Genomic DNA, 18,187 nt, shown 5'->3' on the forward strand with positions numbered 1-18,187 from the left:
TCATATTCATAGATCAAGTATCCTCCCAAATTATTACAATTAGCTATGGCCTCAAATTTCCTTTGCTTTTTGTAGTTAATATATTTTCTAGAACATGTGTTCGTATACCTCAGATCAGTTTCCACATTTTAAATTATGGACTTGTCATAGGTTTAATTATTTTTTTCTTTGTTGTTCCTTGATGGTTTAGAATATCAAAATGCAGTTAAAAACAAGCATATTTATCTGTCACAACTAGCCAAGCATTTTAAGTTGTCAGATGCCTCTGTCCCACATAGTCAGGCTTGGAATGAACCCTCTGTCTTCAGTGTGGGCTTGGAGATCTCTCTGGTTTCACCATTGAGGTTTAACCATGGAGATGGAGAGAGCACATGGCAGGGGGCACCCCCTCTCTAAAGGGCTGGGATTCCTGCATGCCTCTGAGACTTTGACCCTCCTGCAAGTGGGGAGATGAAGTCAGATGGCCACCTTGAGGGAAATGTAGTCTAGCTATGTGTCTGGCTACAATTCCGTTACTGTGGAAGATGGTGAGAATGGATTTTGGTGGCAGCCAGAACTCTGTACCACGTGGAGAGACTCGGGGGAGGCTCCTTGGTTGTGCAGTACTGGACATTTAGATGGGTTCTGGTAGATGTTGTGTCATTCCGAAGTCCAATCTCCTTCCAACAAATGGAAGAGTTTATAGATTTTTAAGTTTTAACTGGCCGGATCAGAGGCTTATGAGGAGTAATAGAAGGATAACTACTGAGGGAAACAGCTTCTCTGTCATATTAAAAGGATTTATTTTTCCCCTGCGGTGTTATTTTTTTCAACCTCTCATTCACTAGAGCACTGTCGCCTTTCATGTCAGCTGCTGGACCAGTCCCCATCCGCACCAGCCTCCACGGCACCCTTGGCTTTTTTAGCCAGCTACCCGAGCCCGCTGTGAGGTGGGGGGTGGGTGGCAGGGCAGGGGAGCTCTGGGGCTGCCATTCCATGTGCCAGCAAGAGTCACTTCCCCAGTGGGACTGGTAGGTCCCCTTCTCACCTGCTGCCTGAACACCTGCCCTCACGGCAGATAGGCCTTGGCAGTGTGAGCTCAGCAGCGTCAGTCCGACCTGCCGAGTTGGACTGTTGCTACTCAGGCTGCCTTTCCCTTGCACAGCCTTGTGATTTGGTCTGTCCTTCCCTTTGGTCTTTCTTTCATGACAGACTGGGTAGAATCTCTTTGAAATCGTGTATGTGAGTAACGAACTTTCTTTGGTTTCCGGGACTGGAAGTGCTCTTGCCACCAGTCTTCTATCCATTTGGTCATTTCCATAGCATTTGGCATTCATCTATTGATGGGTTTCCTGTGTAATAAATATTTATTATCAGTACTGTGTCAGGCAATGAGCATAGCTCTGGGGATACAGCGGTGAGAAAATAGTCTTCCTGAGTTTCTCAGAGGGAGTGAGGAGAGACAGGCATGAATCTGGTAATGGCACAAAAGAACGTCAACCAGGACCCTGAGCACCCCCTGAGCCTTGCTGGGGGCGTTTTCGTGGGCATTGAAGTCAGGGAAGGGGTCTGAGAAGTGGGGACTGTGGTGGAATTGAAGGATGAGGAGTTCACGAGGGGAAGGTGGGAGAGGAGGACCTTCTAAGTGAGGGGTTCCCGTGCGTGTTTGTCCTCTGGTGGGAAAGAAGGGGCTGCCAGGATGGAGCTGGGATCACGGGGCAATCAGATTTGTAGATGCCAAAATCCCTGCTCTTTGGTATGAAGTGTGGTTTGGAGAAAAGCGATGGTGGGGGGTATTCAGGCCAGTTAGGAGGTGGTTGCAGTCACCCAAGGGAGAGATGACAGCAAGCTTATGGTGATGGTTGGTGGTAGGGAGAGTGACGGTGATAGCGTTAAATGTGTTAGATGGAGGCGGAAGTTCAGGGTCTTCAAGAATTTTGTGATGATTGTTCAGAGGGAGCTGAATTCTTTCTAACCATCAAATCATTCAATATTTCCTCCCTTTCTTCTTCTTGAACCTGTCAATCAAGATGAGCAATAAGCTTCTTGTTCTAATCTCAGCCAAGGAAAAGGTCATCATAGCCTGTGCCCGGCAGTGTCTGGAATATAGTCCACCACTCTTTACATTTGTTATGCGAATGAATGAGTGAATCAGTGAATGATGATCAGCCCTTCTCCCAAGCTTCTGAGTCCCTGATGAGACTCGCTGCTAGAGTGAGGAGTATGTCTACCAACCTCTAATGCAAGGATGTGTGCATCACCCTCTCTCTTTATATACCAGTGGCAGACGTTAGTAATTGATTGCGGCTCTCTCCTCTTGCCAAGGCTTCCCTTGTGGCTCAGCTGGTAAAAAATCTGCCCACAATACAGGAGACCTGGGTTCGAGAAGATCCCCTAGAGAAGGGAAAGGCTACCCACTCCAGTATTCTGGCCTGGAGAATTCCATGGATTGTATAGTCCATGGGGTCACAAAGAGTCGGACATGACTGAGCGACTTTCACTTTCTCTTGCCAAATCCAGATGTGACCTCAGAGTGTGCAGAAAGCTGTTAAGCTCACTTACTGTTTATTACAGCAAAAGATTAAAATCAGCCAAGGAAACAAACGCATGGGACAGAGCCTGGAGAGTCCAAATGCAGGTCTTCCAGCTGTCCTCTCCCATGGTGTCATGGTCAGCATCAACACCTCCTGGCAACCGTGTGTGATCTACACGTGGAGTAGTGACAACCAGGGAAGCCCATCTCAGTCTTGGTATCCAGAGGTAGATCTGATACCGAGAGACCCAACGCCCCCACCATACTCTCTCGTGTGGCTCAGTAGTCACCAGAGAAACAGTCATGTAGGACATTCCCAGGGCTTAGAGATCACCTCCCAGGAGCCGAGAATAAAGGTCAGAACAAAGGTATTGCTCTCTTTAAAATAAAAAAAAAAAGTATTTATTTATCTGGCTATGTTGAGTCTTAGCTGCAGCACATGGGATCTTCATTGCAGCATGCGGAATCTTTCATTGTGGCACACGGGCTTCTCTGTCTAGTTTTGGCCCTTGGATTCCTGGGTGTGCAGATCTGTAGTTTGCAGCACCTGGGCTTAGTTGCCCCGAGGCACATGGGATCTTAGTTCCCTAAGCAGGGATCAGACTCGAGTCTCCTGTATTGGAAGGTGGATTCTTAACCACTAGACCACCAGGGAAACCCCCAGACCTCTCTCTGGGTAAATTAAATTCTTTACTACAAAGCCTCTATTGCCCATTTTCAGTTTATCAACAGTGTAATGATCAGATAACATCAAAGCTAAACATATACATAAATCTTCTTCATGTTTTTTTTTAAAGTTATTTTGCAGGATATAGGTTAAGTATAAAAACTGTACCTTATTATGGACATTCCATGGAGGATGGTTAAGTAGGGTAGAGGTCAGGGGAGAACAGGCTTCTGGAATCTGACTGCCTGTGTTCACACTGCCTGCCTACCACAGACTAAATGTAATCTTGCCTAGTTATTTTAACCTTCCTCTGCCTCAGCTTCCTCACTTATAAATGAGAATAATGACAGAATCTACTTTGTATTATTTTATGAGACTCAAATATTAAGGCCAGAGGAATATATGGTACATAGTAGCTCTCAGTAAATATTATATTCTATTATTTTTGTATTTATGATGGGAAAAGTATATCAGTCATTTTCAAACAAACAGGTTTCCTTGAAGATAAGTGAAAAATTTCCACATATTTTCACACCTTCATGTCTCTTAAACACAAGTTAGAACATGAGATAATCATTCTTAAGAAACCTTGTATCTTTTCACTGAGTGAGTCTTGCATTAGAGTGGTGAGAAGTGCCCCTCTGGGCAAGCATGTTCTAATGGGTCTGGGATATGGAAATCGTTGGCAGATCTTTGCTGCAAATTTGTGGGAAGATTTTAAAAGTTGAAAAAAAGACATGTCATTCTCTCAAGTTGCTACTGAGAAATTCAGACAATTTAGGAGAAAGTAAGTTAAATCTTGAGTCAGTGATTTGAGGAATGATGCCCAAGGCCTGATTTCCTCTTAACTCCTGGGCTTCCCTGATGACTCAGTGGTAAAGAATCTGCCTGCAACGCAGGAGACACAGGAGACGCAGGTTCTAGCCTTGGTTCTAGCCAGGGAAAATCCCCTGGTGCAGGACATGGCAACCCACTCCAGTATTCTTGCCTGGAGAAAATCCCCGTGGACTAAGGAGTCTGGTGGGATACTGTCCATGGGGTCGCAAAGAGTCGGACAGGACTGAAGCGACTGAACACAAGCATGTCTCTTTCTGGCTTCGAGCTCCTTGAATGAAGACTATTTGCAAGAATCACATTGCTGGAGCTAAAATACAGTCTGCCTGCCTTGGAAAGGGCTAATTGGCCTTTTGGAAACTGAAACTGAATGAAGCACAAGAGCTGTCTGTGATGTTAGTAGAGCCTTGAGTTTCTGCCAGCCATTAATTGTTTTTTAGGCTTTCCTGTGAAGGCAGATGAACTTGAGACTTGGCTTTCCCTTTTGCCATCTGTGAGCTGCACTTGTCCGCCTATGACGCTTATTAAGGTTGATTTTCAGGGAGCGTCCTTTCAGTGCTTTTCCATGTTGGAATATGTTCAAATTTAGATTTGATGCTCTTACTGTCCACTCTCATGGGCTAGGTGTTCCTCACTCTTCAGCTTCCTAAAGACTATGGGGCCACCTGTGTGAGAACGTGATTGACAGCTTCCGAGAGACGGTCAGTTTCCAGGTTGGGCCCTCCAGCTCTTGCCGGATCTGACTTAACTTCTAGGCAGATACAGACAGATGGAAGGGGCGTTGCAAACAGCTTCCTAACTGAGTCCTCTTTTGTTCCCCAGCTTATTTCCAGTGATGCCGATGGAGCCATCCAAAGGGCCGGAAGGTTTCGAGTGGAAAACGGCTCTTCAGATGAGGTAAGGAGGCCTGTACATCACTGAGCACCTGATCATGGCACCTGAGATACAGCTGTGAGCAGCCTGTGATCCTCATTTCCACAGAAGACCTGCCTGAGGGGAGCCCGGGAAGGGTCAGTAGGGCTCTTCAGAGCTTTGCTGGAAGGGAAAGTACCATTGTTCTTTATATGGAAGGTGCTATTAATAGGGTGAAGGTACCCTTTGATAGATCTGTAATAAAGCCAGGGAGACACAGGAAGATGGTCTGCCAGAATGGGGCCAAAGACAAATTCACATAATCCTTTGTGAACGGTCCCCGGAACCCTAGCTCTTCCCTTTTCCTGGACTGGTCAGCTTGGCACTGCCATGTGAGCAATGCCGAGGTCCAGGAGAGAGAGGCAAAATGACTGTGATTACAAAACGTTATCTTTATTCAGAGGACAGCAGGAAAGGAGACCGTCCCTGTCTGCCACTGCCTGAGGCCCTAGCCTTCTTCCTAGGCTCTGCTGGTCATCCGTGCCATAGGCCACAGGGCCTTGCCTCACTGGCCTTTCTCTGTTAAAACTTCCATTGCCAAACTCCCCTGGTGGTCCAGTAAAGAATCCACCTGCCAATGCTGGAGACCCGGGTTCCATCCCTGGCCTGGGAAGATCCCACATGCCTAGGAGCAACTAAGTCCATGTGCCACAACTACTTGAGACCACCCATGCTCTGCAACAAGAGAAGCCACTTCAATGAGAGGCCTGTGCAGAGCCATGAAGAGTGGCCCCTGCTTGCCGCAGCTAGAGAAAGCCCACGTTCAGCATCAGAGACCCAGCACAGCCATAAATAAATAAATCTTCCACTGTCTGCTCCATCCCTAAATGCCTACCCCCAGAACTGCAGAGTGCTAAGCCCCCCAGCTTTTTCTTCTTTGCTGCCTCTCTGAGAGGTGGCCCACTGCAGTGCTTCAGCAGCCCCAGCTTTGGCATCAGGCAGGCCTGGGTTCACATGCCAGCTCCCCCGTCTCCTAGTTGTGTGACCCCTTCTGAGCCCATATTCTTCATCTGGGAGAAGGAAACAGTCTTGGGATTGTTGAGAGGATTCAGCGAGTTGAGCTTGTAAAGCCATTAGCACTCTGCCCGGTATACAGTGAGAGTTCGGTGAGTGAGAGTTGTAATAGTAATCATGGTTGTTGTCGATCCCACAGATAGTGCTGGGTGGCCAGCCTTGCCCTCCTGACTGCCTCCTTAATCATGTTCTTGGTGATGGGCTATGAATTTAACTTGAAAGTCACAGCATTCAGTAAGTTGTTGCTCATCTTCACCTTTGCCTTATCTTAGCAAAGCCCTTCACCCAGACGTGGTAACTTGCCTTTGCTGGGAGGCAGAAGGGGTAGTCCCCACTTGGGCTAAACCCCTGAGTAGCTGCCCACATACTTCTTGTCCAGAATGATGTCAGCTGACCTGCATAGAAGAAAGAACTCCCAGGGAAATTTGCTTCTGAAACTTGGAAACAGCCATCGCCTGGTGGTCCTGCTCGTGAGACAAGACAGTCCTATCCTCACAGAGTCAAGCCGCCAAGGGTGTCCCAGGAGCTAAGTCGGGAGAAGAAGCCTCAAGTGCTCTTTATCCAGTGCTCGGAAATCTACTGGCCACCACACCGAGTATCTACTTGGAGAACTTAAGTCCCAGAAAACCCAGAGGTTACTATACCACAGCACATCTTTCTGCTTCCAACATTTTACAGAACTTCAGCCCAGCCTGAAATGAACAAACTGCATTGGCTTGTCCCATCAGACATAAACACATCTTTGGCCCCAAGAGAGGAAATGGCAACCCACTCCAGTGTTCTTGCCTGGAGAATCCCAGGGACTGGGGAGCCTGGTGGGCTGCCATCTATGGGGTTGCACAGAGTCAGACACGACTGAAGTGACTTAGCAGCAGCAGCAGCAGCAAGACCAGTGTCTAGAGGAAATCCATACCTCCCCAGAAAGACCTAAATGGAGCCTTCATGTGGTCCTAAGATCACCACATACTTTGGTTATCAAACACTCCTCACCTGGCCCTGTCTCTTGGCCATGCCTCACACCAGAGGACAAGGTCAGGGACTGCAACTCACCTATGGTGGATCATGGGCAGCAGTAGTTCTAGAGTCAGGCTGCTTGGGTTCAAATCCTGCCCCACAATTCACCAGTAGTACAGCCTTGTGTGGTTCACTTAACATCCTTGAAACCATTTGGTGGAGTTACTGATTTAATAAATCCTTGTCGTCTGTTGTGTTTAAAACACAGTCCCGTCTCGGATTGCTTCTGTGGGAAATACGATACCAAGGCTCAGCTATTGTCTTATGTTTTGTTTCCACCAAAGCCATGAGCGTGAGTGCTCTGTTGGAGCCCCTTGGCTGGTTTTATATGGCCACAGGCCAGCCCTCCTGTAATTTGCAGCTCCATCCTGTATCACCTGGGTGGTTTAAAAAGTCTCAAGCTGGTCTTCAGTTAAAAGCGCTGGACAGTGCTAGCACCCTGCCTGATAAAAGATCATGGAGGAACCTGAGACTCAGAGGGAAACAAACCTGCAGGCTCTGAGTTTGTTAAAGCAGTTAGTGCTTTAAAAGGCTCAGTACAGCTGTCTGAAGTTTTTCAAGCTGGTGAACAAAAATTACAAAGCAATTTCATTATTGAGTTATTTTCCTCTTATTATTACAATTTAAGAGTTCTCGATACAGTATGGATACTAGGGCTTTATCAGATATGATTTGCCAAAATTTCCTCTCATTCTCTAGGTTGTCTTTTCACTCTCTTGATTGTATCCTTTGAAACATAAAAGTGTCTTAATTTGATAACATCTAGTTCATCTATTTTTTTGTATTGTTGCTTGTGCTTTTCGTGTTGTATCTAAGAAACCATTGCCTATTCTAAGGTTTTTTTGGTCACTTTTTATAGTTTGCTCTTCCCTTCAGTTAATGTCAAATTTGTTTTTTATTTCTTTAAACATAGTATAATGGTTTTATTATCTGTGGCTGATAATTCCCATATGTGAGGTTTTTGGTGACCTTCTGTCTGTTAGACTTTTCTCCTGGCACACGCTCATGGTGTACTATTTCTCTTTGTGCTTGGCTGCTGGAGAATCCCAGGGACGGGAGCCTGGTGGGCTGCCGTCTATGGGGTCGCACAGAGTCAGACACGACTGAAGCGACGCAGCAGCAGCAGCAGCAGCAGCCTCATTGTGTGCTGTTTGTTGTTCTTGAAGATGACTTTTTAGGAATAATGGAAGGTGTAGGATGAGTTGCCCCTTGGTAGAGCGTGTGATACTGCAATTTAATAATAAGAAATATATCATTTGGTCCTTGAGCTTCTTCCTGGCACAGAGCTCCTGAAACCCTTGGGATTTTCTAGTGAGGGTGATCGTGATGTCTTTAGGAAAGCCCCTAAGTTTCCTAAGGATGGGGGCTGGTCACTAGAGCCAGCCACGTGATTAGAGGGTTAGAACTTTCAGTTCAACCCCAACCTTCTGGGAGGGCAGAGGGGCTGGAGATTGAGCTGAATCGCCCATGACTAATACTTTAATCAATTGTGCCTATGTGACGCAGCCTCCATAAAACTCCAAAAGGACAGGGTTTGGAGAGCTTGCAGATGCATGAACAATGGAGATTCCAGAAGAGGTGCACACTTGGAGAGCATGGGCGCTCCACACCTGCCCACATCCACATACCTTGTCCTGTGTGTCTCTTCTATCTGGCGGCTCCTGAGTTATGTTCTTTTATAATAAACCAGCAATCTAGGTAGTACAGTGTTTCTCTGAGGTCTGTGCTCTAACAAATTAATCAAACCCAAGGGGAGATTTGTCAGAACCTTCAACCTACAGCCAGTTAATCAGAAGCACAGGTGACAACTGGGATCTGCAATTTGCATGTGAAGTTGCAGAGAAGAAGCAGTCTTGTGGGACTGATCCCTTAACCTTTGGGATCCGACCCTATCTCTAGGCAGACAGTGTCAGAATTGAGTTGAATTACAACTGGTAAAGAATCTGCCTGCAGTGTGGGAGACCTGGGTTCGATTCCTGGGTTGAGAAGATCCCCTGGAGAAGGGAAAGGCTACCCACTCCAGTATTCTGGCCTGGAGAATTCCATGGACTTATGTATAGCCCATGGGTTCACAAAGAGTAGGACACGACTGAGCAACTTTCACTTTCACAAACAACCCAGGCCATGTGGGGAAAAACCACATATTAGAATCACTCTCAGAATCAGAGGAGGGGTTTGCTTTTGCTTTTGCCAGACACCTTGAAACTAAATTCCCAGCTCGAGACTTTTAAGCCACCCAAGTAATACAGAATGGAGCTGCAGGTTTACATGAAGGCTGGCTTGTGGTCTCAGCACCTCAGAGACACTCCACTCAGCACAGTGGCATCCTTCCTTGAAGTCTTTGGGAAAGAGGTGGTCCTTTCTGGTTCACTCTTTTTTAAAAAATGGTTCTTTTTTAAAAATATGTATTTGTTTATTTGGCTACATCCCCTAAGACTTGCTGTCCACTGCTGTCGACTCCATCACAGACTCTTGGCACATCAGCACAGTCCGTGGACCATACCTTCCTGCTCCAGAGTTCAGCTAAGCCCATCCCCCACCCAAGGCATGAATCCCTGTGACAGCTTTGTGAACAGTCAGCTCATCTGTCCCTGCCTGAATATATACTATCTCCAGGAATGGAAACTTGATCTCTCCTTGATAGGTTTTTGTTCTCTCTGGATACCAATCAGTTCTGACACCAACTGAGTCGAGTCTCCTACAGTTCAGTTCAATTCTAACCCTGACAACCCAGAGCTAGCATCAGACTTCATGGGCTTCAGGCTCAGTTCCACCAGCTGCCCTCACTTTAGACACCGGTGTCAAGTATTGGGTCCCCACACATCCGTTTGACTTGACTACTAAGTCAGAGGTTCCCATAACCCCCCTCCTCATGTTCAGTAATTCACTGAAGTGACTCTCAGAATTCAGGAAAGCACTTTACTTACCATACTCATTCACTAGAAAGGATACAACTCGGGAACAGCCAAACGAGAGAGATTCAGAGGGCAGGGGATCGAGGGTGGGGCATAGAGCTCCTGTCCCTCTTTGAGTCCACCATCATCCCAGCACCTTGATGTCACACCAACCCAGAAACTCACTTAGGTGTAGTTGATTAAATCATTGGCCATTGTTGATTAACTCGATCTCCAGCCCTTCTCCCCTCCCCAAAGTTTGCAGCGTAGGGCTGAAAGTTCCAAGCTTCTAATCAAGCTTGGTCTTTCGAGCTGCCAGCCCCATCCTGAAGCTAGCTGGGTGCCCACCAAGAGTTGCCTCATTTGGACAAAAGATACCCATGTCACCTTTACTACTCAGGAAGTTCCAAGGGCTTTAGGAGCTCTGTGCCAGGAACCAAAGACCAAATATATATTTCCCATCGTACCACAACTCTAAAGTTCATTACGTTTTTCTGCATCTCTCTTTGCTAGAAAGTTTTTTCTATTGAACAGCATCCATCCGTCTTTATTTTCCACTCAGAGTTTCTATTTATGGTTTCTGGAGCCTGTAGTGTAAGGCTGAGCCTTCTTCCACATGACAGGCTTTCCAGCATTCCAGGACATCTGCTGTTTTTCTCCTAAGACGTGGACTCAGTTCCACTTATCATCACCCTTGCCACTGCTCCTTGACACATGTGAGGAGCATGTTAATGGATCTTTTAGGGGGAAGTGCTCAGGAATGAGCAGCTAGCTCCGGGCTCGCCCCACACTGCCACAGAGGCTGACTCCTTCTCTTCCTTGCTATGCACACGCTCCTCTTTTCACGAAGCCTGAGGACTCATTAGGCACCTACAGTATACTAACCCCACCCCTACCCCACCCCAGTCTTTTCCATGTGTGCTGTTATTTCACTGTGAGGCAACTTCATGCTGCAGTGGAGATGTATTGGAGTCAAACAAACCTGGGTTCAGACCTCAGCTCCGCCACTTACCAGATAAGGATTCAAGGTTGCTGAGCCTCCATCTCCTACTGGATAAAAAAAAGAGAGAGAGAATTGCTACTTTATAGCACCTGGCCTTCTCCACCATGTACTTGTGTAATTTGTGTTTGTACCTAAGTGTAGGATTTTACAGTTGTCCAGGCTGAATTTAATCTTATTCATGTGTCCCATAATTGCTAATTATCAAATTTTTTTTGACATCTTGATCTGTCATCTGTTAGCCAATAGGCTTACCCCCCTGAGAATCTTGTATTACCTTCAGATGTGCTTATCCTGCCATCTGCGTACTCATTCAGGTTATTAATTAAAATGAATTTGACCCTCGGGTAGATCACTGGAGACCTCCCTTACAGCTCACTTGTGTGTAGCAATTAGTATATGATGAATCAGGGGGACAGTCTTTCAGCTTTTTACAGTTATCTTCCTTAGCACGGGAATGGTTCTCTTACACACTGCTGTTGTTTGTCACTAAGTCATGTCAGACTCTTTTGGGACCCAGTGGACTGTAGCTTACCAGGCTCCTCTGTCCATGGGATTACACACTGTTGGGGGACATGTAAATGAGTACAATCCTTTGGGAAGGCAATTAGTAATTATTAAAGACACATATACTGAAACTTCCCTGGTGGTCCAGTGATTAAAACTCTGCACTGTCAATGCAGTGGGTGTGAATTGGATCCCTGGTTGGGGAATTGGGATCCCACATGCCACATAGCATGGCCAAAATATAAAAGAAAAAAAAGAAAAAGAAAAAATTCATATGCCATTTGGTCAGCAGTTCTACTGCTAGGATGTGCATTGAAGCTTTGTTTTAAAATAGGAAAAAAATAACCAGGAAACAACCTCAGTTTCCATCAGTAGAGGAATGATTTTGAAAATCATGATACATTTATACAATGGAATGCTTAGTAGCTGTTAGAATGAAGTAGCGGTAAATGTAATACCGTAGGAAAACGTTCACCATACAGCACTAGACTTAAAGGCAAACTCCAGAATGGTTTGTTTGATATCCCATTTCCTTAAAAACAAACAAAAAAGGTAAGCATGCTTGCCAATATGCAAGAAAATTTCTAAAGGGACACCTTAGAATTTAATAGTAATTGCTTCTGGAGTGGAAATGGGAGGTCAGGGAAGAAGTTAGAGGACCTTAACTTTCTACTTTAGGCCCTTTTATGTTTACATAGGTTTTGCATCTATACTCAACTGAAGTGTTTAATTTTTTTAAAAAGCTATGTAATCGTTAAAAAGAACAAGGTAGATCTGTAGGTACTGACAAGAATCTAAGATTTTTTCTTAGTGAAAGAAGTTTCAGTGTAGTATCTATAATCCTGCCCCACTTATGAAAGTGGGTTATGTGTGTCTATGTTCATATGTATGTGTGTGAATGTGTGTGCATACGTATAAACACATTTTTGTAAATGCATAAAAGGACCTGAGACTATCCAAACCAATCCGATGACATGGTTATTATAGGCAAAGAAAGTAGATTAGGACATGGGGGTTGGGAGAAAGAAAGGATTTTAATTTCATGTGATTTCACTTTCTTCAACCAGCTTATATTTATATTTGCAAGTTGACATTTTTTAGTTTATTATTTTAAAGATCCATCTTTTTATTGCCAGTGTTCTTTTGCAATTTAGCCTAGAAAGTGAGGGCAAGTCAGTTTTAAAACATTTGCTCATTAATTAAACTCACTCTAGAAAGAACTCTGAAAAATGACAGGCATCACATGAAACTGTGGCTCTCATTTGTAGTCGGAGTGCTTGTGTTATGTGGACTCCCTGCTTAAAGTCAAATATTAGAGAGCATTCAGATAAAATGGGTGTATTACACATGGATTTTTATTAAGTTCTCCTCACAGTATCTTGGCCATATACAGTCATCTTCCTTCACATCCCACAAGTATATGTGGTTAAGCAAAACAAAACAAGGAACTCAACAAGGAGCTTTTGTGGGCTTTGGAATCTAATGCAGAAATGATTCAGTCTCAAGACTCATTCAACCCTGTTGACGTGTTCAGGCAAGTCTGCAGTATAGAAGAATTTGAGTTAATTGCTCCACAATACCTTCTAGCAAATGATTATCTAAAAAGGGATACAATTAGTATGGGTATTTGCAATGTTAAAGTTTGGTTGTCTGATAAATGTATTCATCGGAATATTTCCTCCTAACTTTCTTTTTGATTGATATCAAGTAAATAATGTTTCATCATCACCTTGAAGTGCTGTAGGAAGTTTCTATATCTTTGGAATCTTCTCTAAAATTTAGGTCATACTTAAAATGGTTAAAATTTATTGTAAAACTAAAACAACAATTGGGTACTACTACACCCATTCCAGGGTGGTAGTGGCAAAGAATTTGCCTGCCAGTGCAGGAGACATAAGAGACGTGGGTTTGATCCCTGGGTTGGGAACATCCCCTGGAGGAAAGCATGGCAACCCACTCCAGTATTCTTGCCTGGGGAATCCATGGACAGAGGAGCCTGGCAGGCTACAGTTCATAGAGCCGCAAAGAGTTGGACATGACTGAAGTGACATAGCAGGCACACATGCACACCTACTCTAGAACCACTAAAATTTAAAGCACTGAATTGCTCAGAGTTGACCAGAGAATGTGGAGCAATTGGAAGTCTTCTATTTATTGATAATTGTGTAAATTGGTGCCTTCCTCTTAGAGACTGTTGATAATATCTACTCAAACTGAATGTCTGTATCCTCTGGGTCCCAGGATGTACACCCAACAGAAAAGAGAGTTCACTGTGGCTATATTCTTTTCTGTGTGTGAGTTTTATTTATTTTTTAATTTGGCCATACCATGTGGCATGTAGGATCTTTAGTTCCCTAACCAGGGATCAAACCTGTGGCCCCTGCATTGGAAGCACAGAGTCCTAACCACTAGACCACCAGGGAAGTCCCTATCATGGCTTTATTCTTAATTACCAAAAACTGGAAACCATTCATATGTCCATCAACTGGAAAGTGAATACATGAATTTTGGAGTTCATACGTGGACTGCTGTGTAGCAGTGAGGCAAGGTTGAACTACTGCTTCACTGATAAAGTGGATGTCACACACGTAAGGTCTAAGAACAAAGGACCTGACTCAAATGAATACAGATGATATGATTTGGTTTCCATGAAGTTCAAGAGTAAGTAAAACTAATCTATGGTGATAAAAGTCACAACAGTGCTTACCTTTCAGAGTGTGATTGAGTGTTGACCGGGAAAATGCATGAAGGAGCCTTCTGGGGTACTGAAAAGCTTCTCTGTCTTGATCAGGTAGTTACAAAGGGTGTATGTGCATGCGTGCTCACTTGCTTCTGTCCTGTCCAACTCTTTGAGACCCCATGTACTATAGCCCACCAGACTCCCCTGTCCATGAGATTTTCCAGGCAAGAATACTGGAGTGGGTTGCCATGACCTCCTCCAGGAGATCTTCCCCACCCAGAAATTAGATCCACATCTCTTGCATCTCCTGCATTGGCATGCAGTTTCTTTACCACTAATGCCAACTTGGAAGCCCACAAGGATATATATATATATATGTGTGTATATATATATCCTGCTGCTGCTAAGTCACTTCAGTCGTGTCCGACGCTATGCGACCCCATAGACGACAGCCCACCAGGCTCCTCCATCCCTGGGATTCTCCAGGCAAGCACACTGGAGTGGGTTGCCATTTCCTTCTCCAATGCATGAAAGTGAAAAGTGAAAGTGAAGTCGCTCAGCCATGTCCACTCTTCACGACCCCATGGACTGCAGCCTACCAGGCTCCTCCATCCATGGGATTTTCCAGTACTGGAGTAGGGTGCCATTGCCTTCCCCGATTGAAAATCATTTCACTGTACACTAAAGACTTGTGCACTTTCCTGTCTACTGCTGCTTATTATCAGGAATTGGAACTGGTTTTCAAAGTCTTTCTTCTGGGCTCCTGAGCAGAGGGATTTTTTTGTTTTCTGCTTAGCCTCCATTTCTTTTGTCAGTTCCTGCATGTTTTCTTGTCTTTACTCTTGTCTTTACACCTCATCATATGTGCTTTTAACAAGGGACAGGAAGTGTCTTGCTCTACGAGACTCACAACTTTTTGGGTGTTGTTTTTCCCCAGTTTAGTATTCTGTGAAGATGAAAGTTAAATAGGTATCTTTTTGATCATTAAAAAAAGAACTCATAATTGACAGTTTGTACTCAATGGAGGTTTGGGGTGTGACACCGGCCAGAGTCCCATCTCTCACTCCCAGGTGCATGCTGCCTCTTGCCTCACCTGTATTACACCACTCCGCTGGTGCCAACACTCAGAGCACTAGGAGGCAAGTCTGCAGATTCAGGGCTGCAGAGGGTCTAGAGTCGGAGGACATTTTCTACGCCTTTGAACCCCCTCCTCAGAATAATATTTTTTTATGCTTTAAACAAGATACATGGAATTATAAAACAGTTGTATTGAAATAGTTATAAAAATTACTTTTAAACCTAATTTATAATACTGTAATATACATGCTTTTCAATGAATATATTAAATAACAAATTCAGCAGCAGATATCATAACTGTTGTAATTTTGAGCAGTATTTTGAGAGATCTGCACTCACTGGGATGAGTTCTGAAAGTATCTGTGATTTTTCTTTTTTTTTTTTTTTTGGTGACATGGTTATGAAGGCTGTTCCTTCTACTTTTTTTTTTTTTTGCATACATTCATAATTGAATGAAATGCTGAATTTTAGTTGAAAGCTAGGGAAAAGAAAGATTTTTTTTTCCCCAACCAAGTTCATGCTCCCTCTTGGTTCTGTTAGAACCCTTGGTATAGAGCATTGATTCTCAATGCCCATCAGAAATCACTGGGGATGCTAAAGAAGCTCTCTGAGCCATGCAAGTGTTGGAGGTTCCAGAGGCTTAAGTGTCCTGGTGACTGAAGAGTTTCCTCTCCAGTCTCTGCTGATGCTTTCTAGGATCCAGGGCCTTGGAACCATGACACACACCGTACACTGTGGGTCTGATGGTGTAAGGCCAGTTGCCATGGCTGGACCCCACCGATGTCTGGTCAGATGATGCCTGAGGCTGACTGCTGGACTCCAGGTGATGTCATAGCTGTGTGCTACATGGTGGCAGAGTGAAGAGAGCTGTGGACCAGGAGCACTGCCCGTGGTTTAGGGTTATAAAACGAATAGCTTTTGACAATGAATCAGCCAGAGATTCTATGAGGAACAAAATCCAATTATATGCTCTTCTCGAATCACATCAGAAGGTCAAAACTGAGAGGCAACATTTTGGGCAGATGATCAACATTACTGTCACCAATGAGAAACAGATGGACATCTTGAAATCTGATCTGCTGAGAAGGACAATCCTTGCTTATGTTGTATTCCAACCAAGCACACATCACTTGAATCTAATCATAGAGAAACATCATACAAACCCCAAATGAGGAGTGCTTTATTTAAAAAAAGAAAAAGAAAAATAAGAGGTATGTGTGTGCTACATTCTTCAGAAATGTCAGTGTCACAAATGACAAAGAAAATCTGTGGAAAAGTTCCAGATTAAAGGAGTCTAAAGAGACATGACAATCAAATGAAAATGCTTCAAGCAATACTGTTGAGTCAATTGACAAAACTGGAATACAGATAACAGATTAAAGGATTATATCAAGGTTACATTTACAATTGTTGATAAAGCTGTATCGTGGGTTATGTAAAAAGATATTCTTCTTCTTGGGAAATACACATTGAGGTATTTAAGAATAAAGGGATATTATTTATGCAACTTAGTCTTAAATGGTTCAGAAAAAGTGTGTGTGTGTGTGTGTGTGTGTAGAGGGAAAGTAGTGAACAAGTGGATAGTTGGGTAAAATGTTAGCAGTAGGTAAATTTGGTAAAGGGAAGACAGATGCTTTTTGCACTCTTCTTATTCTTGCAGTTTTTATGTAAGTTTAAAATTATTGCCAAATAGAAAGTTATATATATGGGTGTGGATGCGTGTGTGTGTGTGTTCAGTCATGCCTGATTTTTTGCAACCCCATGAAATATAGCCTACCAGGCTCCCCTGTCTATGGAATTTTCCAGGCAAGAATACTGGAGTAGGTTGCTATTTCCTACTCCAGGGGATATTTCCTACCCAGAGATCAAACCCACATCTCTTGTGTCTCCTACATTAGCAAGCGTATTCTTTACCAACTGGCACACCTGGGTATAAAGATATATATAGATAGATAGATAGATAGATAGATAGATAGATAGATATGAAATTTTAGCCTACTTTTTACCCCTTGGTAGATTAAAAAGGCAGAACATTAAATAAAGCATGCAGAAGATGATGTAATGGTTAAGATTAAAAAAAAGAAAAAATTCTGACATTGGATTTGATTTGTTTCAGCTCCACTGCTTATTATCTCTGCCATCTTAGGCAACATAGTTAGCCTCTCTAAGCCTCAGTTTCCTCATCTGAAAGTAGGGGGCTAAAATCAACTCTGTTTCATGAGTTGGTGGAGACACTATGGAGGTGATGTATGTAAAGTGTGTGGCCTAGGACCTGGCATGTAGAGCTCTTTCCGTGAATATCAGTATTTCCAGAGCAGTGAGCAAGACAGAAAGCATCCTGACTTACATTATAAAGTAATGTAACCCTGAAGGCATGCCAGAAATACATACAGAAAAGAAACCTATAGATTCATCTACTAAATATGATACATAGCCATTTTTTAAAATCCAGCAGTAAGTATATCAGAAGAATACCTAGAAGGGTGTATTTCAGAAATCTAAGAACGATTCAGTATCAGAAGAGCCATTAGGGTAATTCATTACATTACTGTGATTTTCCCCATTTAACCTATTTGCTCAATCATTGCCCAAAAAAAGCTTTCAGTAAAATTCAATATCCATTTCTCAGAAAAGCCTCTTTATAAACTTGGAATTGAAGGGAACTTCTTCAGCATGATAAAGAAAGCACCACTGACCACAAATGTCTAGTAAATCTCTAGAGGCATGTCAGAATGCGAAAAGAATCTGCCAGTAGTCTGGCACATGGTGCAACAGAGATGTCAGTAGAGTTTCAAACTGTACATTCAGTATGATTCCATTTTGGTAAGAAAATGTTGGGAAAAAATTAGAAGGAACCATATCAAGTCATTCATAATGATTATTTTTGGACAAATGATTCAGATTATTCATTATGTTTATCCATATTTTCCACATCAATTGAGTTACTTGTGATAACTTTTTAAAATTTTACAAAAAATATGAACACAGATAAGATGCCAGGATATTTTCCAGGTGCAATGTGCCTGTTACAGGGATAACAATCAGAAGGGCCTGCCTCTAGGGGGCACCAGCTTCC

The 18,187-nt window shown here is 43.7% G+C and overlaps 1 protein-coding gene and 1 non-coding gene across 4 annotated transcripts in view; one reads left to right on the top strand and one right to left on the bottom strand.

The window, feature by feature from the left end:
• GARNL3 (GTPase activating Rap/RanGAP domain like 3) overlaps positions 1-18,187 on the top strand; it is a 173,848-nt gene that overhangs the window by 79,581 nt on the left and 76,080 nt on the right. For all 3 annotated transcript variants that reach the window (XM_070799265.1, XM_070799266.1, XM_070799267.1), the window contains one exon: positions 4,836-4,910. In XM_070799265.1, the coding sequence (XP_070655366.1) occupies positions 4,836-4,910 (75 nt within the window). The remainder of the gene's footprint in view (positions 1-4,835; positions 4,911-18,187) is intronic.
• On the bottom strand, positions 13,705-13,777 carry TRNAG-UCC (transfer RNA glycine (anticodon UCC)). Its single transcript has one exon. It is a non-coding gene; the product is annotated as a tRNA-Gly (tRNA).

This window comes from Bos indicus, chromosome 11 (genome assembly GCF_029378745.1).
Source record: "Bos indicus isolate NIAB-ARS_2022 breed Sahiwal x Tharparkar chromosome 11, NIAB-ARS_B.indTharparkar_mat_pri_1.0, whole genome shotgun sequence".
Taxonomy (NCBI): Eukaryota; Metazoa; Chordata; class Mammalia; order Artiodactyla; family Bovidae; genus Bos; species Bos indicus.